Here is a 25909-nt window from a genome sequence, read left to right as displayed (position 1 = left end):
CCCCAACCCCACCAATCCCCAGGTAAAACAGGAATAGAAACAGGAATCAAGGTACGGATTATGAAATGAATGGAACACTGAGTGAGGAAACGGCAATGTGATAAAAGATAGTAACAAGTGGCAAAGCCAGGAATCAAATCTGAGTCATCTGTGTCTTGTGAGTCATAAAGAAACAGCATAATCTGTAAATCCCATCAGATCCAGGTGTAGCTGGTGGTTATAACTTCTCTATGACTCTTTTCATTAATAAAGGTTTGGCTGTGTAATAAATCACTTCAATTTAAAAGAAAAGGGTGAATATGTGAGAGGCCAATAAGAGAAACAGAGTCTCAAAAATGTTGAAAGCTATCCAACAGGTCCAAGAGAAATCTGATAAGGACAGCTTAGGTAATAAAGAAATGGGACATGTCTTTCTGTTAGCTCATAGTTCCAGCTTCCTGACCAGCAGCATAGAGTTTATTTATGTAGATTTCAAGACTCATTTCACACAAAAGAACCCCAAGAAACTTCACAGTTGCGCAGAAATTACAAATTATGTCATGTCAAAACACAATATCTCAGTCTTCAAGGTAGAGATTAGCCTGGAATAGAACAAGGTCCAAGGTTGAATTCTAGCCACCTTATTATCAGAAAGCTGAATGAGGTTTTATCTAATTTTGACCCTGACTGTCTAGAAATATTGTTTTGATCCCAAGGAGCTGCATTTTAACTGAGAGAGTATTAGCCTCTTGACTGCTGGTTTGCTAAGAACTTAAAGTTTTCCAATAAGACTATAAAGCTTTTCCAATAAGAAAAGGTGTGGATCAGAAAAGGAGTCAAAAAAGGAGTCAAGATTTTTATCTTAGATAGCCCATCCTATCTGGCTCTGACTAGAAGAGTAGCTTTCAATGATAAAAATTATTTTAGATAATTTAGATAAAAATATCTATTTGAGACTCCGTTTCCCTTATTGGCCTCCCACATCTGTGCACATGTGCACAGAGGGCTTTCTCACCTCTGTGTCTCCAACTCGCCAGTAATTGACTTCATACAAAATAATAAGGCCATTGGGATGCTTGGGCTCCTGCCATCGCAAATGGACAACGTTATTCTCAAGCACCTCATGGGTCACTGCACCAACAATATCATCTGCCTTGGCTAGAAATGGAAAAGAAATATGAAGATTAGAATACAGAGAGAGAACAAGTCACAATCAGTCAAATGGAAAAAGTATCTTGGCCTGGTCCCCCATTCTCAAACAAAGGGGTCTATGAAGCCACACCCCTATGAAGGCTCACAGGTTAGTGTGTCTGGGTCTCCCTATCTCATTCAGGCTGGAAGTGAAACATTTACAGCATTTACAGCTCTGATTGGCATAGGACCGTTGACCTACTCTACTTCTGACCTGGGCCAGTTGATCCCTCCCCGTGGGCATCTTGATAGCTTCCAACTCTTTGGGGGTCACCATATTGGTGCTAATCAGCCCAGTCCTACTGAAGCTCAGAACTCCTGGGCTCAATGGATTTCCTAGTCTTATCCTTCCAGGCAGTCTGGGTTGCACATGTATTGTCACATAGGTGGTGGCAGGATCACAGATCTAGAGCTGAAAGGGAACTTGGAGGTATCTAGTTCAATCCTCTTATTTTACAGATGAGGAAAGAGAAGGGAAGTGACTTGTTCAAATGAAATCTATAATAAAACAAAACTAGGTTTTTACTTCAACATTACAAAAGTCATTTGTCTCTCATTGCTCGGCTCTTACCACGTCTGCCTTGGAACCAATACTTAGTATCAATTATAAGATGGAAGGCAAGAGCTTTTTCTAAAAAGTTACAAAGTTTTGGAAAGTGACTCAACTTGTATTCTTCACATCAAATTACTTTGCAAAAATAAATATCTAAAAAGCCTAGGAAGCATGGCAAGGATTATGGGATGAATGGGAAATTGATGGAGAAAAGGTCAGTGTTATAAACCATATATAATAATAGGAGTAAATGGCAAAGCCAGGACTCAAATCTGGGTCCTCTGTGCTTAAAGCTATTGGGTTTTTTTTTTTTGTTTGCTTGTTTTTATGACCCTGCCTAAGGACATACTTGTCATTTCCTTAACCAAACAACCTTAATCAAAACTTATCACGAGTTTACAAAGGAGATCAATGTCATGATCAATTTCTTCAGGCTGAAAAAATAAAACCATCCACGTTAAAAACTCTCTTCCCTCTGGGGGACCAATTGGTGGATAAGTGCACAGCCCTGCACACGTGAACCAGGCTCTGGGTAAATGTTTGTGGAGTGAGTCAGTGAAGAAGTGAATGAAACCGTGCGTCACAGAGGAGGCACACGGAAGCTGACTTGCCTTCAGGCATGGTTCTTGCGCTGACATAAGCGGCAAGGCCACACCTGGACTCCTGCTCATCATGGTTGCATGCCTGGAGCTCGATCCTGTAGCCAGTGAAGTGCTGCAGGCCAGAGATGACCAGGGACTCCTTAGACTTCACCTTCTCGAAGGGCTTCGGCTCCTCTGTGCTGGCCGGAGCAGTCGTGGAAGAGGCATTGAAGAACGAGGACCCCGTGGGTGTCACCACAGTCACGTTTGCCACACGAAACCGGAGATCCCTCCGCCTCCTTGCCGGCCTGGAAAAAGACACACATACACACCCCACACGTCTGTGTGAAGTCCCCCCACCCCGGGATGGCGAAGAGACACAATTCACTTGGCACAAAGAGGGTTAAAACGGACGAGTGCAGGGGAGAACGACAAACACCAACACAACCCGTACACACTAAAATACAAACAGCCCCCGAGTGAACAAGCAGCTCAGAACAACCAGAAATGGGGAAGCTCTTTCAGTGTCTTGGACATGACCAGTCAAGGTCCCTGGGTCAGCCCTGGCTTCGGAACCTCCCATGGGGGAGCAGACTCTTGGCCAGTGCCAGCTGGGTCCATAGTCTCCTCATGGGTTTGTCAATTCCTGCCCTGAATTCTGCACGGTCACAAGATTACAACAACCCAAGTTTAAGAGCCAGCATCCTACGTTGGCCAACTAGCTCTGAAAATCTCTTCTTAAAGCCCTCTGGTACCACTAGCCAAAACATTTCTCCTCTGAATGCTCTGAAACCCAGCTGCTAAAGAAGACAAATCATCATTTAGGGGATCTCTCCTACTGAAGCTGGTGACCTCGCGGGCAGCAATCGAACGGCAATGTTCCTCTTGTTAACTTTCCCTGACAGAAAAATGCATCTGGCCACTTAGTGCATCAGAGAAACACACGGAACAGCCTTTCTACAAGGGAACGGCAAAGGGATGGCCTGACAAAACACAGCCGAGAATCTGGTATCCTCTAGACAACCTGGGATGCTAATTACTGCTATTGCTGGGAGCTGTCTCTGTAGCTGTGCAGGTGTAAAATGTTCCTGGCCCCGGCAAATGGGCTGCTGGCTGGCCCCGTGTCCCTGGGAGCTCGTGCAAAAGGCAACCATTGATTTCACAAACCAGCCATCGTCAGAACCCAGACCAAGAAGCGTGTGGGCACAAAAGCCAAAGGAACAAACCAAGGTGGTGTGTGGGGATGGAGAATGAGAGGAGTAGTTTGCACTCCTAAAGCACTTTAAGGTTTGTAAAGGGCTTTTCCTAGAATAGCTCTACAAGGCAGGAAGGGCAAGTGTTCTTTCTTTATTTCTTTGGGGGGTTCAGACCTGTGATTTTTCATGGATGGGAAGACTCCCAGTGTGGAAACTCCCTTCACCAATACCAATCAATATTGGTTTGCCTCTTTAGAGATTTATGATCAGAACCATTGATCCTGGCTCTGAGGCTGGTCCTCTGTCTAGGAGGCATCACTGCCTCTCACCTGGCACATTGTTATATCGGTAATAACAGATATATTGGGGAAGCAGATAGTTAGGTCAGGGCTAGTAATCACTGCCTCTCACATTGCACAATGCAAGTATTATTACTATTATTATTAATTATTAACATCTTTTTTACAGATGAGGAAACTGAAGCTTGGAGGAGCTACATGGATTAACTGCCCACGGTCACCCGGCTAATCAGACGATCACAAAATCCTGTACCTAGAAGTGGAAGGTCACCTAGTTCAACCCTCTTCACTTTACAGATAAGGAAATTGAGGCCTATTGATGTTAAATGACTTGCTTCAGTGTCACATAAGGAGTAAGCCACAGAGAGAGGATTTGAACTAGGGTTCTCTGGCTCCAAAGCCAGCAGCAAGCACTCTTTCCAGGGCTACTGCTTCCTTTGTGTTTTCTGTTATAGCTGACTGCCTCTAACTTTGCAAATGGCAGGCGCTTAATATCAATAAAATCCTATCACGAAAGAAGTAGTCTATAGTACTTAGCTTCCAAGGAGCTTTTCTCCTGCCATCCTGGGAATCAGGTAGCACAAGGGAGGCAGGAATTTCCACTACAGAGATAAGGACTGGACAGGTGAAGGGACTTATCTTGGTACATCACAACTAGGAAACTTTAAAGCCAGGTTTTGAATGCAGGCTTCCAGCAGGCAATGGAATTAAGCTAAAGGCAATAATAGCTGGATCATAGGACAACTAGGTGGTTCAGTGTAAAGGGTGCCAGGACAAGAGTCTGGAGGATTTGGGTTCGAAACTGGTCTCAGACACTTCCTAGCTCTGTGACCCGGGCGAGTTGCTTAATCTCAATTGCCTGCCTCTTGCCACTTTTCTGCCATAGAATGGATACTAACACAAAAGGTATGGGTTAAAAAAACAATAACAAAAAAAAACAAAAGCAAAGGCTGGGTTATGAAAATTAAAGCCACTTCCTACTTCCCACTGAGGCAGAAAGAGATGATGATTGTTTCCAGAAGTCCCAATTTGCCAGCTACAACTCCACTCTGGTTCAATGAAACTCTCTTTGCATTGGATTCCCTTTGGAAGGGGGTGGGGGGCTTCTTCAAGGAGGGGTTTGACCAGCTGCCCCTGAGAGGAAATCCCATCCCACTCAGAGAATCTGTGATTCTAAAAAGCCTGGGCATTCTTGCACCAGTCACCCAATGGCACGCAGAAGACCAACTCTGAATGAACAGCTCTATCTTCTAACAAAAAGCCATATACATTCCCCCCCCTTTTAAACTGAGCCAGCCTCTTCTGCCCAAAAGGGAGCTTTTGATTTGACCAAAGTCCAGCATTCTTGCCATTAACTCTTGACCTCACAACCTCCCCCTCTCCTCTAATGTTAACTTTTGCTTTCCACCTTTCTCTTATCAAACTGTATGACAGTTATCCATGTTTGTGCCCTGACCCCTTACTAAACAGGGTCCGTCCATCTCTTATCTAAGCCTTCCATCACCCCAGTGGCTGACCACAGAGCTCAACACACACGAGTAGCTTTGAAAACATTTGTTGTGGCTAGAAGAATTAAGCCAACCAATCCATAATACATATCCCAAAGCTGGTGTCTGCTGAGACTTGCCAGGACCTTCATCTGGCCTCTTTGGAGCTGATTAGTCTCCTGCCATTCTCTCTGGCTGTCCCCCACGCCTGAAGTTTTCCCTCTTCCACTCTGACTACAGATCTCCCTGACTTCCTTAAAGTCCCAACTGAAAGCCCAACTGCTCCAGGAAACCTTCCCAACTCCTCTTAACTTCAGTGCCTTCCCTCTATTAATCATTTCCTATTTGTCCAATATATATTCTGCTTTGTATATATTTGTTTATATGTGGTCTTCTCTGTCAGACTGGAAGTTCCTTGAGGCCAAGCGCTATCTTTTGCCTCTTTTTGTATTCCTGGGATTTAGCACCGTGCCTGGCACAGAGCAGGTGCTTAATCAATGTTTACTGATGGACTGCTGTTGGAAAAGGTTGATCTGGACCCTGACTGAAGTGGAAAGTGTACACAAGGGTGTATTGAATATACCACACTGGGCACACAGTGGGTGATCAGTAACGACTTGGTACATCCAGTTTAAGTGTTAGTGAAGCTGGTTTCTCCATTCCATCCCTCCCCTCCCCTCCTGCCCCGGCCCAGATGTCATTCATGCGGGGTTGTCATTAGGAGAAAGCTGCAAAGGAGACGCCTTGGAGCACGTGTTAGCGGGGGACCTGGCTGGTTTAGGAAGCTCCCCTGCAGGACAGCACCAGGACATGCAAAGGCACATTTAAAACCCACGACAATCACTAGAGGGTCCAGCAACATGAACATCCATCGGCCTCCCCGCCCGCCATCCACTGCCTCCTGCGGGCCAGAAAGCAAACGAGGGCTAGCAGGGCAGGGTCAGGGCAGGACAAGACAGGGAGGGCAAGAGGCTCACTTCGTACCTAGAGTCGTCAGCGCCATTCCCTGAGGATGCTTTTCTGTGGAAACAAAACCAACCATGTTGAAGGCAGATTGAACTTTGTTGGTTACATATCCCGTGCTTTTATTCCGAGGCTAGAGTTCACTCACCGGAACTATGGCTTATACAATGGGGAGCTGGAAGAACCCTGAGAGACATCTAACCCAAGCCCTTCATTTTGCAGAGAAAGAAACTAAGACTCAGAGAGGGGGAGCAATTTGTCCAACATCACACGGCAAGAACGTATCTGAGGAGAGGGTTCAAGTCAAGGGATTTTATGTCAATCCTGGGGCTCTTTCCAATACACTTGGCTCTCTCTTCATCCAGTACTCCCTACTGGCAGCTCTGAATACACAGGAAGTCACAAAGGTCCTTCCAAGACTTCTGTGCTGCTCCCAACAGGGAAGGTGGCTCAAAGATGCAATGTGAGTACAAGCTGAGATGACTACAACCCCTTCTGCATCCCCTACCTCAGCAACCATGTCTCTAGAGAAGGAATGATGAAGCGTATTACCCATCTTCTGACTGAGAGGTGGCGGGCTCCGTACAATTAGAGACATCCATTCTGGGACACAGCCTGTCTTAATTCATTTAGCTCAATTATATTTGTTCCAAAGACTTTTTTCTCTTCTTCCTCTTGATTTTTTAATTGGAGGTTTGAGAAGAAGAGGGGGGGGCTTTAGCAGTGCTGATGCCCAAAAAATCAGAAGGGAAGGCTTTTTTTTTTTTAATGCACAGAAGGAATACCAGAAGGAAGCAGATGCAAGCGGAGGCAGTTTTGAAAGTAATGTGTGGAATTATAGACTTTTAAAAAAGCTCAAGCAGTATGAAATGCAAATTGTATTCAGTTGTATGTAGAGAGATGCTCTTTTTCTGGTGATCAGGTTTCAAAGAAAAAAAAAAATAAAGACACTGCTCTAGGAAGGCCTCGACCATTACCACAAGGCAGGTGAGTTAATAATAATAACAACAATAAATAGCATTTACATAATACCTTAAGGTTTGCAACATGCTTTACAAATATCTCACATTATTCTCATGTCAACTCTGGGAGGTAGGTGTTATTATCTCCATTTTACAGAATGAAGAAACTGAGGCTAGAAGCAGTTAAGTGCCCAAGGTCCTACAGCTATTAAGTGTCTAAAGTTGGATTTATCTTATCTTGTCTTGTCCTGATTCCAGGCCCTACTACTAGCCACCAAAAACATCAGTGCAATATGGCAGAGAAGGTCCTGAAATCAGAAACAGAGAAAGTGGATTTTAATGCTCTTCTGCCTCTTTATCACCAGGATTCCCTTTCTTATCTGGTTCCTAGTTTCCTTCTCTAGAAGATGAGGGGATTAGACAAGGTCTGTAAGGGCCTTTGCCCTAATGATCCTCAAAAGTTCCAAAACCCTAAAGCCTGACATGGCAATTTCTACAAGTTAGAAAACAGGTTTTGCTTTTTGAACAAGTCAAATAGCACCCTTTTGCTGGGGTGCTCTGAAACCTACGCTGACAACACAAGAGAGAAAATATACACAAGAGAGAAAATATAAGTGAGGAGAACAAGTCAATATATGGGAATGTATGAAAGATCTTTGAATTGTTCTACATGGAGAACCTTCCCTTCAAATCAAGGAGGGATTTGGCATCTTGGCTTAGGCAAGGTAACAGCTAGTAAGTAGAAGAAGTAGGATTTGAACTTTCTGACTCCAAGCCCAGCACTCTGAACCACTAAACCAGTGATTCCCAAAGTGGGCGCCACCGCCCCCTGGTGGGTGCTGCAGCGATCCAGGGGTGCGGTGATGGCCACAGGTGCATTTATCTTTCCTATTAATTGCTATTAAAATTTTTAAAAATTTAATTTCCAGGGGGCTAAGTCATATTTTTTTCTGGAAAGGGGGTAGTAGGCCGAAAAAGTTTGGGAACCACTGCATTAAACCATGCTGTCTTTAAGTTGTCTCTACTTCATGTAGCTGATGGGTGGGTTGGTTTTCTGAATTATATTTCTCTTTTGGAAATTTCTTTGTTATAAAGGATGCCTCTGTAGAAGTAGGAGGAATATATTGAGAAATGGCAGTGATTTAAAGCCAAAAAGATGAATTTAAATATGAAAAATTCTATATGTCTGGGATTGGTGATTCTGGAAACATGGTAAAAAAAAAAAAGCTGGCATTTGAAGGCATGATACTTGGGCTTTCTCCAGACACCAATATCTTCAGGCTTTGACTCTAATAAGAATGGGTCAGTTCTAACAGACATTTACCAGCTGTTAAGAAGCACAGCCTTCTGCCGAGTTACCTGTTTGTTTTTACCACATCATTAAAGTTAATATGCTTTGTTCCTACATGTGGCTTATTTGGGCATTTCTCCTTTCTTAGGGTGTGACATCTGAAGAAATAAATTAAAAATAAAAACTGGAGTGACTGAGACAAAAAAAAAAAAAGAAGACAGCGTAGTAGTAGCAGCAGTGTTTTCAGGCCTCACTGCTCCAAGAAAAAAAGAGTGGGAACTGTACCTGGGGGACTAGAAATGGTACTTGATTCTATTGAGAGGACCTGGGTTCAAATCCCAGCTCCATCATTTCCTAGTTGTGTGACTCTGCACTCAATTTCTTAGGGCTTCCATTTCCTCTGCTATAAGATGAGAGGTGGACCGAATGTTCTCTCAGATCCCTTCCATCTCTACATCCTGAGATTGCAAGTCTCTCTGGATACTTCAAAAGGAAAGAATAAATCTCTTCTTTACTTCATTTTTAACTTTAATTTCATCCGTATGTGGAAATCTTTCCTCATGAAACCAAGACTTGCAATGATGTGGCAGAAAGAAATACCAATTTTAGGAAAGAGGGGAGGAAAAGGAATGGAGGGGGTGAGGGCAGTCTAGGCATAAAATTTCTGCTGGATACTATAAGGAGAAAGTGGTTTCTAGTATCTGTGGGGAGCCTGAGAGAGTCTGGTCAGGGAGAGAACCCACAGGAATTGTGTTTGTTGACAGAAGGGAGACACCCTCCCGTTCTCCCACATAAGCCACCACAGTGTGTTTTGGGGCTCCCATATAAGAAAAGAGGTCAAGGGGCCAAGTCCAAAAAGAAGAAAGAAGAGCTAAAAAGATCCTGAAAGGAACAGTCCAGCAGCAGTAAACTGTATTAGAGAAGGATTAATGAAGTTCAGATTCAAAAGGGAGCTGGGAGTTTACAGGTTAACCAAGAATCCCTTCTATTGTTCCCAGTAAGTGCTCATCTGGCCTCTGCTTCGAGGGCCCCAGTAATGGAGAACCTATTACCTTCCAAAGCAGCCCACCACCTACTATTCCTTCAAACACTAGAAGTCATCAACCACTTTCCCTCCTCATCACCCTGAAGTCTTCTGTTCTCCAAGCCAAACATCCCCACCCCTTAACTGATCCCTGCATTGAATGGTTTCCTGACTCTCCAGGCAGACAGAGAAAAGGGGGCGATTGAAAGAGAAGAAAGAGGGTGGTGGAGGCTGTAGGATGAACAAAGAGAACAGGAAACGGGGTAAGGAAGGAAAATGCCACTTCTAAAGTCTCTTAGCATATTCTGCTCCCTCTTTTCTCCTAGGATTCCCCAAGTTCTGAATTCAAGATCAGTCAAGGTAAAGGTTGAGTCATACTACCTCTATGTCCCACATAGTCCATAAGGGTTTCAGACCCAGAGGTCTACTGCTTCCCATCATTACTCAGAAGAATGATGGAAGATGGACAGGGAAGATTAGTCCCACCTTCTGCTCTGTCTCCGGATGCAAACCAAGGAGCAAGAGCTCTTCTGGCTGCTATAATGTGGTTACGAGGCCTCCATAGCTGGGCGCTGGAATATGTTACAAAGGACAAGACTGGGGTCAAACACCAAGTACTGACTTCTTATACTAGATGCTTTGACCAAAGGACAACGTCAAGTTTCCCACCACAGGAGTCTGGCAGCTTCAGAGAACAAGGCACAGAGGCCATGCATCCTCAGTACTGGCCACAGGTGCATACTGGGAAAGTCACCCAAAGGAAAAAAATGTTATTTAAGTGCAGGATGACTCTAGTACCAGGGGGTGATGCATTGGGCCATGGAACTCAGGATTGCCTGTAGAAAATAGACATGTCCAAGCTGACTTCCTAAGATATACCAATAAGTTGATGGAGAAAATGGCTTGCTTGCAACAGCTGTTGAAATAAAGAACTTAATTCTTGCCTGGCCAGAAATGACCACCAAAAAAATAGCCATAACCAGAGATCTGCTATCTGTAACTTAACCAGGAGCCAGAGCTGGAATAGTCAGCAAGCTTCTCCCTGCAGATAACATTTAGGCCACAGTATGGTTGAGCAAGTCTTCACAGACTCACATCTACAGCTCTGAAACAGGAAATGAATGAGATAGGACGTGCTCCATACATTTCAAGAAATCTCTGCACTTCAAAGATATTCTCAAGAAGACAAAAGGTAGGAAATTTGGGAAAGTAAAGGCATTGTAGAAGTAGAATTCTAGGTTCAATCCCTTCAGGTAGAGTATAAGCACCTTAAGTACAAGGATTGTTTCATTTCTGTTTTTGTATCTCCAGGCCCTTTCACACAGCAGGGACTAAACAAATGCTTGTTGAATATATAAGTGAAAGATAAGCTACTTAGCCCCAGAAAGTATCCAATTAAAAATTTTGAATAATAATCTTGATGACCTCAACAATAACTAAAAAGAAAGAATTTTCTTCTGAGGACTTTTTCTCTTAGAAGTTTGGTGGGAAGTGTTGGAGTATAGTAGAAGAGAAGAAAACAATTTCTTTTTTAGAGAATTACATTATCAGAATTGAAGAGACCTTGGATGCCATCTCATCATGCCTATACCTAAACAAAATCCTTTTTGTAACATATCTAGCAAATAATCATGTAGCTTTCCTTGAAGACCTCCAGGAAAGGGAAACCCATTATCTCCCAGAGCAGTCCCTTGTCCTTTAGGATGACCCTTGTATTTAGGACTGGGTACGTCAGGCTTAAATCTGCCTCTCCAACTTTTACCTGCTGCTCCTTGTTCCGCCCTCTGTTCAAGCCTTCTTCTTGGTAACAGCCCTTCAAATTCTTGAAGGTTGCTATCATCCCATTCCTAGTCTGATTTTTTTCATCCCTAGATCCTTCAAGACTATATCCCCAATTCCTTAATCCCGTTGACATGTAGCATGATCTTGAGACCTTCACAATCATGGCAACCCTTTTCTGTGCCTATCTTGATTGTTAATGGCCTTCCTAAAACATGGCATCCAATATTAAACTCACTACTCCAAATTTTCCCCCAATGAATTATCCAATTATTGTGTATAGGCCTCTGTGGTTCTAATTATAAAATAATTTGTTGCTTGGTTGCCGGTTTCACACAGGTTTTCATTTCAACTACATCCCAGTATTCTCCAGGCCCACCTTGGGTTCAGAATCAAATCAAAGTTGCTAAGAGGCAAGGGCATATCTCACCTGGGGATGAAAACCTCGTTGTGGAGGTAATTTTCAAACATCTTCCTAAAGGAAGATTCCTCCAGCTCCTTCAAGATCTGAGAGTCTGTCTTTGGGCAAGAGCAACATTCGCCATTAGGATCCTCGTGGTTGCTCTGGTTGTGTTTCTGAGAATCTTCAGACTCAAAGGGAGGGGACCAGGTCCTCGATGGCAACTTTAACCCTGAAGAGAAGCCCAGACAAGAGAAGCAAAATCAGCAAGGAATGGGGCTTACTTAAAGTGACCGAGTCAAGGAAGACAATCAGAGGCATCATATCAACACATGGAAACCCCATCTGAGAAGTTATAGAACACAGAACTTAGAGCTGGAAAGGACCTTCCTTGGAGATCACCTCATGATCCAATCCTCTCATTCTATAAAGAAGCAGAGCAGGACCAGTGAGCAGAACCGATTTGGTCAAGGTTTACATAGGGAAGTAAGGGATCAAAGCAGAATTTTAACCCAGGTCCTGTGACTGAGTCCTGGGTTCTTTCCCCTAACCCATAACTTCATTTTCAAGGGACTGGGTTGAAGAATGGATAAAATAGAATCCAAAACACTATCTGCCTACCTAGCCTCAATAAATCTCTAGCTTTCTTCAGAGTACCTTATAGGAACCACCTCCTACAAAAAGCCTTTCCCAATCCCTCCAATTACAAACACTCTTTTTGTTTGCCATATTTTGTATATACTTATTTGTACGTGTGTGTGTGTGTGTGTGTGTGTGTGTGTGTGTGTGTGTGTGTGTGTGACATCCCCTGCAGAATGTAAGCCTGCTAAAGGAAAAGATTAGTTACCTTTGTACTCAAAGACTAACCCACAGTCCATGGGTGAATCATACGTTTGGGGAATTGAACTTTATCCTCCTAAAGTTCTTCAGTACTCACCGACCTGACAGCAGGGAGAGACCAAGCCTTTGTGTCTTAGCCCAAGCTGTTTGTCTGCCTTCTCTCTTTTTTTCTTCTGAGAACTCAAACTCAAGTCCTCCATCTTTTAAAAGGCCTGAATAATTTCATGATTCCCTACCCCCTACCAACTCCAGCTGTCAATGCCCTGTCCCCAAATCATTCTGCATTTATTTGTATCTTTATTGGATTTATTTATCTGTAATTATATGTATCATCCCAATTGATTATAAGCTGCTTGAGGGGTAGGGATTTTTTTTCACAATTGTTTAATATCAGCTCTTGACATATCCTTTGTTGTTCCCTTGGTGGTGTCTGATTCTTTGGGACCCCATTCGGGATGTTCTTGGAAAACATACTGGAATAGTTTGCCATTTCCTTTTCCAGCTCATTTGACAGATGAGGAAACTGAGGCAAACAATGTTAAGCAACTTGTCCAGGGTCACACAGCTATTAAGTGTCTGAAGCCAAATTTGAACTCAGGAAGATGAGTTTTCCTGACTCCAGATCTAGCATTCCATCAACAGAGCTACCTAGTAACCCCCTAGGCATATTCCAGATGCTTAATAAATATTTGTTGAATGATTCACTGATTGACAAGAAAGGGCTCTTTTTAATATCACCAACACCAATGGGTGGAGCCTTTCTCCTTGAAAGACTTTCCTCAACATATTCATCTCTGTCACTTACAATGACATTATTTTCCTACTCCTGGGAAAACATACATAACCAGGATATGACTGCAAGAGCATTGTCCAATGCTGTCCCACTACTTTCTGGCACACCCAAAATGGATTATGAACAGATGAATCTGCATATGGCTGTATTTTGGCCTGCAACTAATCTGTTGCCTTTAGAGAATGGATAAGGAATAGCAGAATTTTATTTGGAGAAGAGAGGACTTAGGGGGACAAGCAGCTCTCTTTCAGTATTTGAATGCCTGAAAGGCTATCATGTAAAAGAAAGATGTTTTGTCCTCTAGAGTCAAGCAGAACAAAGTACAAAGTTGGCTTGTGGCTTCCTACTTTGAGGCAGTTGGTGGCCCAATGGATAGGGCATTGGGCATAAAATCGGGAAGACCTGAATTCAAATTTGGCCCCAAGCATTCACTAGCTATGTGATTCTGGGCAAGTCACTTTTTTTGTTTGCCTCAGTTTCCTCATCTATAAAATGGGGATGATAATACCACCTATCTTCCAGGGCTATTATGAAGATCAATCAAATAAGATAAATCTGTAAAGCCCTTAGCACAGTGCCTGGCACATATTAGGCATTATATAAATGCTTATTCTCTCAATAACTAAAGCAATCACATGATTGAATGGGCCACTGTGGGAAAGGAAATTCCCTGTCACTGGAGATCTTCAAGAAAATATGGGACAACTACTTGGGTATGCTCTAGAAGGGATTCTTACTGAGATACTTTTGATCTAAATGGCCAAATGTGACCATTCCCATAGCTATCTACAGCTGAAGAAAGGTCAAAACTTTAAGCTACCAGGATGGTGAAGGGCCTTAAGATGTTGTCTTTCTTAGCATCTCCATTACTTAGCTTGGTACCTGACAACAAACCGATTGACTCGAAATTCTGCCACAGAACAGAACAGATGAAGGAATAGGGGATGTTTCCCTTCTGCTAGAGAAATTTTTTCTTAAGAGGAGGGGGCAGTGAGATATGAGAGTGATTTTCATTAACACAAAGGCTGCTACATGGAAGAGGAATTAGACACATTCTACTTGGCCCTGGAGGGCAGAACCAGAAGCAGCTGATAGTGTTATGTTGTTGTTCAGTTATTTCAGTCATGCCCAACTCTTTCTAACTATATTTTTGGGGGTTTCTTGGCAAAGATACTGGATTGGCTTGCCATTTCCTTCTCTAGCTCATTTTACAGAAGAAGAAAGTGAGGCAAACAGGGTTAAATGACTTGCCCAGGATCACGCAGCTAGTAAATGTTTGAGGCTGGATTGGCTTTGGCTGTCTCTTCTTCTTTCTTTGGGCTTTAGTCTCCTCAAACGTAAAAATGAGGTGATGAAGCCAGAGAATCTCTGAGGTTCCCTTCCTGCTTGATACACAGTAGGTACTTAATAAATACCTGTTGAATTTACGGCTGAAAAAGTAGAGTTGTCCAAAATCAGGATGAGTTGCTTTGAGTTCTTTACCAGAGGTTTTTTGACTCATTCTAAACATTTACAAGACAATCCCTACCATCAAAAAGCTTATATACCATTGGGGCTTCATGGAGAGGGCAGATGACCCTTCTCAGAAATGATGCTGATAGGATTTGTGCCTCAGATAGGGATTGGACTAGGTGACTTTAGAGATCCTTTCCAGCTCCAAGACTCTCCCATTCTATTAAAGATTCACTCTACGGCCTGTTCTTTATACAGCATTTCACAAGGATAACAAATTTCCGAATCATTGGCTTACTATTTAACTATATTAACAATGAGCATAAGCAGATTCCTCTGTTTATTGTGGCAATCGTGGTTTCCAGTAAAAGAGCAGACCCTGAACTCAGATCTTGACCATAAACTCAGGTTGTCTGTACTTCTTTGGAGAAAGGATCAGAGGGATTGGCATACTTTGGGCAACCCTCTAGGAGACCAGATGTGGCACCTGGCCAATTCATCACTCCTTGTGTAGAGAAAAACTTTTATGGTCTTGGTTTTGCCAAGCATAGAATGAGGAAGATTTATATTGGCCCAAGTGAAAATGATCTTAGTAGACTTTTTCATTCAGGTCATAAAGAAGACCAATGGCAAAATTCACTCTTTGGAGATATAATATACAACAGTCAAGGGAAAGAGACTTATTCCACTTGGTTGAACCATGAACCATGTTTGTTTCTTAACCTGAAGGCTATGAAGCTTTGGGCAACTGAAAATCTCTTTTCTAGATTATGAAGATCTGTGGTTTTGGTGGTGGCGGGGCAGAGTAGAAAGCAAGCTAGATTCAGAGTCAGAGGACCAGGGTTCACATACAAGGGTCTCTGAAAACTTCATGACTTTAGTTAAGTCACTTAATCTCAACGAGCTTCAAAATCTTCCTCCACAAAATGAAAGACTTAAACGAACTGACTGAGAAGCAATGTGGCAGAGGGGATGAAGTACTGGCCTTAGAGCCAGAAAGAGTAAATCAGACATCTGACCCTGGGCAAGGCACTTAATATTTCTAAGTCTCTTAGTTTCCATATTTATAAAAAAGGAGGACAATAACAGTATTAAATGAGTTGATATTTGTAAGATGTTTTGTACAGTGCCTGATATAGTCACACACACACACACACACACACACACATATATGTATGTATGTATATATAGTTTAGTCATTTTCATTTATGACTGATTCTTTGTGAACCCTTTAGGTGTTTTCTTGGCAGATACTGGAGTGGTTTGCCATTTCCCTCTCTAGCTCATTTTACAGATGAGTAAAGTGAGGTAAATAGGGTGAAGTGACTTGCCCAGGGTCACACAGCTAAGAAGTATCTGAGGCCAGATTTGAACTCAGAAAGATGAGTCTTCCTGACTCCAGGCCTGGAACTATATCCATCAGGTCACTTAGCTTCCCCAAAGACAGATATGCATAATGATAATCTATATTAAAAATTATTCATAATATATACATATAGATATAGATATAACTGCTTATTTCCACCCCATCTACCTCACAAATGAGGTAATACCTTTATTTGTATGTATATCAAACATATGTAGAACTTTGTAAACCTTAAATGCTCTATTTTATTTAGTATTCCAACTCTAAGATTCTATACTTCTCAGTCTGCGCATAATGAATCTCCAGTAAAACACGTCATGTGTCCCTGGCTGTATATGGCCATGCGTGTATGAAGGTACTTACCCTTAAGGCAATAATCAAGTTCATAGAGCTCGACATCCTCTGCTTGCTTCTCCCAGTACACTAAGTAGTGTGTAATATTACCATTTGGCTCAGAGGGTGGTTTCCACTTTAAAATTATCTGAGATGAAGAATTGGAAACGGATATTGGGTCTAATGGGACTGAAGGAACTGCAAATAGGAAGAAAACAAATTGGCAAAGATGACAAAAGACCAAATCGTCAATGTAGGTGGGGCTGTTGGAAGACAGGCATACTAATACACTATTGGTAGGGCTGTGAACTGGTCCAACCATTTGGGAAATCTTTTTGGAATAATGAGTGAAAAATGACTAAGATACTCATTCATAACCTTTGGCTCAGAGATCCACCACTCCAAGAAGGGAGAAGACAAAAAGAAATGTCTCCTATGTACCAAATTAATAACAGCAGCATATTTGTGGTAGCAATTACTATGTGCCTACGGATTGGGGAAAAACTAAAACTAGTATATAAATGTAATGAAATGCTATTGTGTCTTAAGAAGACAAATAGGAGGAATTCAGAAAAGCATGGGAAGACTTACACGAATTGACAGAAGTTAATAAGCAGAAACAAGAGAACAATAAGCACAGTGACTACAATAATGTAAACCAAACCCAGCTTAAAGGAAGCCAGCTGCTGAGTCATTAAAATGACCAATTTTCACATCAGAGAAGAATTTAAGAAGTATCTTTCCCTCCTTTCAGCCAAGGGCTGGGAGATAATGGTAAGCAGTATTGTACACAATGTCAAAAGTGGTCACTGGGTGAGTTGGTTTTATTGAACTGATTTTCCCTTTTTTTTGTCAAGGGAGGGCTTCTTTGGTGTGGAGCAGGACAGCTATCCACAAATGCCTATGATACAAAAGCAAAATGAAAATTACCCTCCTGATCATCATTTGCAAAGAAGTCCTTCCTTGGGGAGTTAGAGCATCACACCAGAGTTTTATACTAGATGGCATGATGCCATCTTAACTACAGGGAGATAAAGATCATTCCAGAGAAAGGAACATTCTTAGGCTGAGAACGTTATCAATGACCAAAATCAAGAACATGACCAAGAGTCAAAAAGTCTGCTATGAAATCAAACTTTCCTCAGCTGACTACATTCCATCAAGCTGAGCACAGAAAACATTTCTCCCTTTTTGACAGAGACCCTTCTCTTCCAATTAGTATTAACTGAAGGCAATTTTCTCATTATGCTGAGTATTGGGGGAGAGGGAAGGAAGCATTAGGCTGCATTGAAAATGTGTATTCCTTAGCGGTCCCGTCCTTTGTGATCTGGATGATTGGCCTAAAATAATCCCCCTAACTAGTTTTCATGTCCATGAAATGACAACTCACCAGTGGCATTGGTCTGGACATAAATGATCTCACTCTTGGCACCATAGGTTCTCCGTTCGTCAGAGAAAGTGACTAGAGTTTTCACAAAGATGGCATACTGGGTCCATGGCTTCAGGTTTCTCATCAACCACCCTGGGTGCTGATTCTGACTTTTGGGATCATTTGATCTCACTGGGGGTTCGACATCAATCACTGTCCAGCTATTTGACCCACAAGCATCTTGGCCATCAAACTCAGTCACATTCTGGTAAGGTCTTGGGTAGAACACAAAGAATAAAGGGTTATTTCAGAGAATACTGGCGAGTATCTGATGCTTCCAACCAGTAGCTGCTCAACTTGTCTTGGCTGAGGTTTCTATCTGGAGAAGCCCTGACTCAGTTTGAGTACTAGGGAACTCTAGAAGAATCAGAGCAACAAGTAACTCCAAGATTATATTAAAAGTTTCAGGGGCAGCTGGGTAGCTCAGTGGAGTAAGAGTCAGGCCTAGAGACAGGAGGTCCTAGGTTCAAACCCGGCCTCAGCCACTTCCCAGCTGTGTGACCCTGGGCAAGTCATTTGACCCCATTGCCCACCCTTACCAATCTTCCACCTATGAGACAATACACCGAAGTACAAGGGTTTAAAAAAAAAAAGTTTCATAATGCAAAAGAAAATGAAAGTCTAGTCACTTAATTCCTTCTATAAAGCAAAGAAGATGATCAGAACTTTCAGGTGATAATCTACAAAGTCAAGCTTAAAGGCCTCTAGTTTACAAACTCTTTCTTTAAAAAAAAAAAAAAGAAGAAAAAGAAAAAGACTCAAACACTTGCCCATCTCTAATCTTGCAATATCTCATCCTCTCCTGCACCATCTTGCAAAGATCACTGACAATAGCTCAGCTCAGCAATCATACCTGCCAGCTCATCTGGCTACATTGACTTAAATTCAGCAAGAGCAACAAATTAATAATAATAATAATAATAATAATAATAATAATATATAAGGTTTTCAAAGTGCTTTACAAATTATCTCATTTTATCGTCATTACAATCCCAGGAAGCAAGTGCTATTATTAAACACATTTTACAGCTAAGGAAACTAAAGCTGATAAAATTAAGTGACTTGCCCAGGGGTTACACAGCTAGTTAAGTACCCGGGGTTACATTTGAATTCAGGTCTTCCTAACTCCAATCCCAGCACTCTATCCCACAGAGGCAGCATCTAGGTGATTCCTCACTCTCTTCCCTATTTACTTTGGATTTCAATGACCTTTTGTTCTCCTTCAGTCATTTCAGTTGTGTCCAACTCTTCATGACTCCATTTGAAATTTTCTTGGCAAAGTTTGCCATTTCCTTCTTCAACTCATTTTAAAAATGAGGAAACTAAGGCAGAGTTAAGTGACTTACCCAGGGTCATATAGCTAGATTGGAGGCCAGATTTGAACTTGGTTCTTCCTACCTTCAGTCTCAGTGCTCTATCCACTCTGTCACCTAGCTGCCCCTTTCAATGACCCATTATTCACCTTTCTTCTGTCCTTTCCAGTACAAAAATTATTCTATTAGGCAGAGAAGCAAAATTGTTTTTAAAAAGCAAAACAAAATTATAACTGAGGCAGAGTGCATAGTTGTTATTATCCCCATTTTATAGATTAGGAAATTGAATCTCAGAAAATTTATCTGATTTGCCACAGCTTTTAAGCAGCAGTGTCAGGACAGGAATCCAAGTCTCTGGAGTTTTAGCATCCTTTATATTAAGCTAAGCTGCCTCTTCAAAAAATGACTAATTCATTCAAACTAGGGCAACTAGGTGGTAAAGTAGATAAGAGTCTCAGGCCTAGAGTTAGGAAAATTCACCTTCCTGAGTTGAAATCTGGCTTCAGATACTTACTATAAGCATGACCCTGGAAAAGTCACTTGACCCTGTTTGCTCCAGTGTCCTCATCTATAAAATGCACTGAAGAAGGAAAAGGCAAACCACTCCAGGATCTTTGCCAAGAAAACCCCAAATGGGGTCATAAGGAGTTGGACACAAGTAAAAAATGATTGGATGTCATCAATCTATTCAAACCATTCTAACCCACAAGATAAATCATCGCTAGATGGGGGAAAAGTCAGCATCTGACTTTTCAACTAAAAAGAGATTACAAAATCCCCATGTTCCCTTCTTCCCACAAAGGTTTCTTATCTCTAATTCAGAAGCCTATGATGGAGTTTAAATTTCAAGACTGTAAGGAAATTTGGAAACAGTCGGTGTTGGAAGGACTGGGAGAAGACAGGCACACTAACACATTGTTGGTGGAGCAGTGATATGGGCCAATTGCTTTGGAAAACAATTTGGACTGAAAAAGGATTTGGCAATGGAGGATGAGGTGTTGGGAAGATCCTATATTTACCACAATATTCATGACAGAACCTTTTGTGGTAGCAAAAATCTGGAAACAAAGTAGATGCCCGATGATTAGAGAATGGTCGAAACAACAGTGGTTTGTGCATATTGGTGCCCCAGAAGAAATTTGACAGCCAGCCTTCAATAGCCACCTTGCCACCTGAACCGGAGAGGTTCCTCCATGTCCTAGAGGTTTTAATTCTTTCATCTTCGGAACATTTGCCCTAAGACCCCCTGCTGTCCTGATTGGCTACTTACTGCCTCTCCTGGCCTTAGTCATGCTTTATTCCCAAGCCATCTTTTCAACAGGTTCAATAATCAATCCCTGTGTCTCCCAGATCTTGGGATCCCACATGAGGTCATTTTCCCAACCTCATCCCCAAAGTCGGGAGAAATGATCAAATCCTCTCTGCCCTTGTTTCTGGAAGAGCCACATCAATCTACTCAACTATGGCTCCACTCACTGTCTCTGTAACTTTCTGGACCAAAATACTCATTTCCTGGCCACCACTCCCCTTAAGGTTGCCTCTCCTTATTAGAGTATAGGTGCCCTAAGGGCAACGACTGTCTTGACTTTCGTGTTTTCATCCCCAGCACTTAGTATTCATTCTTAAAAATGATGAATATGAAATATAGAATATGGAAGGGAATGCAGGAATTGATGGGAGGAGAAATTCATGTTGTAATCCAAAAAGCCAAGCCCAGAAGACTAATTAACAAATATGGGACAGATGGTTACAGGCTTGTCTTTCTCCTCTTTTTCAAAAACTTAATTAGGGAATAGGCTGAGACAATAGCTGCTTGATGAGCCAGCTAGGGGGATGGGGGAGAATAGCAAGCCACCCTCGGTTGTATCCCTACCCCCCACCTCATGGTTTCCCAGCTCCATTTTTCTACTTACGCTTCTTTGTAGAACAACATGAATCCCAAGAGGTCTCGGAAATCAGGAGGCCAGTAAGGCTCCCACCTCAGTAAGATCTTGTCGTGAGTGGTTCTGATGGAAGAAAACCTGAGCAGCTCATTTTCACCTGGGGAAATACAGATAAAAAGAGTAAGAGCAGAGAAACCTGGGTGCTCTGCAAGTGGCCCTCTCCCTAAGTCTCTGGGGAAAGTGTGGAGTGAGGTCACTTGAGCTCAAACACTAGGGCTCAGATTTCCTAGCTGTGGAACCCTGGGAGAAGTCACTTACCTCAGAGACTCAATTTCCCCATCAGTAAAATGAATGTAATAAGCCTTTTGTTCCTTTTTTCATGGACTCATAATAAACAAAGAACTGTCTAAATGATTTTCAATTTATATAACAAACATTTATTAGGTGTTTGCTAGGTACAAAATCATGTTTTTTAAAAACACATTTATATAAACTACATATAAAAATCAAATAGAATAGATATAGAATATATAGAAAATATAGGAAAAATTACAGGAAAATATATAGAAATGTTTATTTACTTACACCTTATATTTGATGGAATGTTTATATTGTTATTCTCATATTCTGGATGTTTATTATTACTCTTAATAGCAATATCAATTTAATATTGTTAATATTATTAACAATTTTATATTAGGCAGCAAAGTGGCACAGTAGATAGAACAATGGGCCTGGAATGAGGAAAATCCAAGTTCAAATTTGGCCTCATATATTTGCTAGATGTGTAATGCAAAGCATGTCATTTAATCTGTCTGCCTCAATTTCCTCATCTGTAATATGCAGATAAAAATAACACCTACATCCTAGGTGTGAAGAAAACTGAGGCGATATCTATAGAGCACTTTGCAAACTTTAAAGCACTATGGAAATGTCAGCTAGTTATTACTGTCATTCTCAATTAATATTCTTAGGATCATAGATTTAGAGCTAGAAGGGACCTTTGAGGTAACTGAGTCTGAATCCCATATATTAAACATGAAGAAAAGGAAGCCAAGAGGGTTTAAGTGACACAGCTAGTTAAGATTAGGTGGCATCAAGGGCAGCTAAAGGTAGCTCAGTGGAGAGAGCACCAGACCTAGAGACTGGGAGGTCCTGGGTTCTACTCTGACCTTAGACTCTTCCTAGCTGTGTGACCCTGGGCAAGTCACTTAACTTCAGTTGCCTAGCCCATACTGTTCTTCTGCCTTGCAAGCAGTATATAGTATCTATTCTAAGATAGAAAGTAAAGCTTCAACAACAAAAAGATCAGGCAACATCAGATGCGAGTAGATGGAGTTTAGATCAAACCAGTCCTGGACTAAGCTGCCAGCCTCCTCCTGCCCTTTTGTGTTTGAGGTTATGTAAATGACCGCACCAAACCGATGTGGCCAAAATGGCCAAGTTTTTGGTAACTGAAAGCGTCAGATCACAGGATTCTGGATGCAGAGATGAAGGTCCTCAGGGGCCAGAATCCAGCCCCCTCAAGGATGTGAGCTCCTCAATGAAACCATCTCCAGGAAGATGTCAGCAGCAATTAGGACAAGATGATCACGGCCACCACTATTATCTTCAGCCTGCAGCACTATATCAAGACACCATGACACAAACCTGTGTCCACAGGGGTGGAAAAACCTGTTTGCTGTCTCCCATGGGAACCTGCTTCAATGGGTCAAACCCATTCAGGATAGAGGGCTCCACCGTCCCTGCCAAGTCACCGAGTCAGGTGGCACAGAGGATAGTACCCTAGGCTAGGAGTTAGGACAACCTGAGTTCAAATATAGCCTGACACTTAGCAGGGCAAGTGATTTCACGCTATCTGCCTCAGTTTCCTCATATGTAAAAAGGGGATAACAATAGCACCTACTTTTTGTGAAGATCAAATGAGATAATAATTGTAAAATGCTTAGCATAGTGCCTGGAACATAGTGAGTGCTATAAAAATGTTAGTTATTATTCATTGTAAAGCATAGAGCCTGGCACATCATAGGCTGTTTCTTTCCTTCCTTCTTCCCTCAATGTCATCCTTGATTCCTCATTCGAGTTCCCATATCCAATCAGTTGGCAAGGACTGTCATTCTACCTTCTTCACTTCTCTCTTCTCTGTCTCTTTACACAGCTGTCACCCTGGTGTAGATTTGTTCTCCCTGTCTCACGTCTCTCCCCACTCCAATCCACCCCCTATTCTGCAGCCAAGGCAATGTTCTCCAGTCCTATGGGTCTGACTATGTATGTCATCCGCCCCCCCATCCAATAAATTCCCTGTGGCTCCCTATTACCCCCAGGATCTACTAGAAAATCCTTTGTTTAGGTTTTAAAGCCCTTCATAATCTGTGACTTTGTCTTTTCAGCCTTATTAAACTTATATCCCTCTACGTAATATGTAATCCAGTTACAATGGCCTCCTTGTTGTTCCTTGCACCCAGTTCTCCATTTCCCACCTCCAGGCATTTTCTCTGACAGCTGTCTCCCATGCCTAGAATGCTCTCCTTCCTTACCTTAGCCTCCTGGCTTCCTTCAAGTCTCAGCTCAAATCCTATCTTTTGCAACGTGCCTTTCCTGGCCTTCCCTCCCCAACGTTAGTGCCCTCCTTCTAAGAGAAACCTTGATTTATCCTGTATATAGCTTATTTGTAAATAGTGATTTGCTATATATATATATATATGCTTGGCCCTGGAAGAGTTCAGATCAAACCTGGTCTCAGACATTTTACTAGCTCTGAGACTCTAAGCTCTATTAGCCTCAATTTCCTCATCTGGAAAATGGAGATAACAATATCATCTACTTCCCAGAACTGCAATGAGTTAATATTCCTAAAATGTATTGTAAATCTTTATGCATTATGTAAATTATAGCCATCATCATCATTACTATTAGTAAAGTGCCTGTCTAGGCAAGTGCTTAATTTTTTGACAAGTCATTTTTCAGTCTTTTCTGGCTCTCTGTGATCCTATTTGGGGTTTTCCTGGCACAGATACTGGAGTGGTCTGCCATTTCCTTCTCTAGCTCATGTAACAGAAGAAGAAACTGAGGCAAACAGGATTAAATGACTTGCCCAGGGTCACACAGCTTATAAGTGTCTGAGGCTAGATCTGACCTCAGGAAGATGAGTTTCCCTGATACCAGGCCTAGCACTCTATCCACAGCTCTACCAGACTAGAGAGATATTCCAGGTTGTTGTTTTAAAGAATTTGCGTTTCAAAGGATGATAGTTACTAGAACAGTACAGTAGAGAAGTCCTCCATTCAAATGCTGCCTTAAACACTTATTAGCTGTGTGACCTGGAGCAGGTCACAGTAGCTCTCTCAGCCTCAGTTTCCCTATTTATAAAAAGTGCAAAATAAGACTTGAAACACCCACATCCCAGGGTTGCTGTGAGGATCAAATGAGAAAATGTATGTAAAGATCCAGACAGATTTTAAAGTGTTAAGTAGATGTCTGTCATTATTAGTAGTATTTTCAGTTCTTACTAGGAGGCAGCAAAGGTCCAATCCAGCCTTTGTTTCCTCAGATCTAGAGGATCTAGCCTGAGGTTCTCTAATGCTTTTTGACCTCTGAAATCTCCACAGACTGGAGTGGAGTTTTTTTTTCCCCCCAGTCTCCCACTGTCTTCTACTCCCAACCATCCTCATACCTATTACCTGCTGCCCATAGGGAGCTACATCAGTATCTGCCCAAACAAACACTGTCCCCCAGACACAGCTGCCAAGGTCAAGAACAAAAGGCAGTGGGGCAGCTGGGTGGCTCAGTGGATTGGGAGTCAGGCCTAGAGACGGGAGGTCCCAGGTTCAAATCTGGCCTCAGACACTTCCCAGCTGTGTGACCCTGGGCAAGTCACTTGACCCCCATTGCCCACCCTTACCACTCTTCCACCTAGGAGCCAATACACAGAAGTTAAGGGCTTAAAAAAAAAAAAAAGAACAAAAGGCAGTGCCCTTTGACCCAGTCTTACCACTGCTGGGTCTGTACCCCAAAGAGATCATAAGGAAAAAAGACTTGTACAAAAATATTCATTGCTGTGCTCTTTGTGGTAGCAAAAATCTGGAAAATGAGGGGGTGTCCATCAACTGGGGAATGGCTGAACAAACTGTGGTATCTGTTGGTGATGGAATACTATTATGCTCAAAGGAATAATAAACTGGAGGAATTCCATGTGAACTGGAATGACCTCCAGGAATGGATGCAGAGTGAAAAGAACAGAACCAGGAGAACATTGTAAGAGACACAGATACACTGTGGTACAATCGGACATAATGGACTTCTCTACTAACAATGCAATGATCCAGGACATTTCTGAGGGGCTTATGAAAAAGAATGCTATCCATGTCCAGAGAAAGAACTGTGGGAGCAGAAACACAAAAGAAAAACATTTCCTTGATCACATCATTCCATGGGGATATGATTGGGGATGTTGATTCTAAACAATCACTCTATTGCAAATATTAATGATATGGAAATAGTTCTTGATCAATGATACACGTAAAACCTAGTTAAATTGATCGTTGGCTATGAGTGGGAAAGAATATGAATCATGTAACCATGGAAAAATAGTCCAAATCAAATAAATAAATAAGTTGGAAAGAAAAAAGAACAAGACGCAGGCAGATTAGCCCATGTTCGGTTCCCTTCAGGCCCAAAAAAGGATGGATTTTCTCTGGAAAGGCACCTAGTTGACACAGTGGGTAGAGTGCTGGACATGGAGCTAGAAAAATCAGTTTCAAATTAGGCCTGAATGACCCAGGGCAAGTCACTTAAC

The 25909-nt window shown here is 42.1% G+C and overlaps 1 protein-coding gene across 1 annotated transcript in view; it reads right to left on the bottom strand.

Annotated features, from left to right (window-relative positions):
• Nucleotides 1-25909, bottom strand: part of INSR (insulin receptor) — a 167501-nt gene that overhangs the window by 16442 nt on the left and 125150 nt on the right. Inside the window, exons 9-15 of the mRNA XM_044685385.1 lie at nt 21145-21271; nt 17880-18133; nt 16520-16687; nt 11736-11937; nt 6271-6306; nt 2335-2612; nt 995-1137 (exon numbers count right to left, since the gene is read on the bottom strand). Coding sequence (XP_044541320.1) covers nt 995-1137; nt 2335-2612; nt 6271-6306; nt 11736-11937; nt 16520-16687; nt 17880-18133; nt 21145-21271 — 1208 coding nt within the window. The remainder of the gene's footprint in view (nt 1-994; nt 1138-2334; nt 2613-6270; nt 6307-11735; nt 11938-16519; nt 16688-17879; nt 18134-21144; nt 21272-25909) is intronic.

This window comes from Gracilinanus agilis, chromosome 1 (assembly GCF_016433145.1).
Source record: "Gracilinanus agilis isolate LMUSP501 chromosome 1, AgileGrace, whole genome shotgun sequence".
NCBI lineage: Eukaryota > Metazoa > Chordata > Mammalia > Didelphimorphia > Didelphidae > Gracilinanus > Gracilinanus agilis.
The sequence above is the reverse complement of the archived record's forward strand: the minus strand, read 5'-3'. Positions and strand labels throughout refer to the sequence as shown.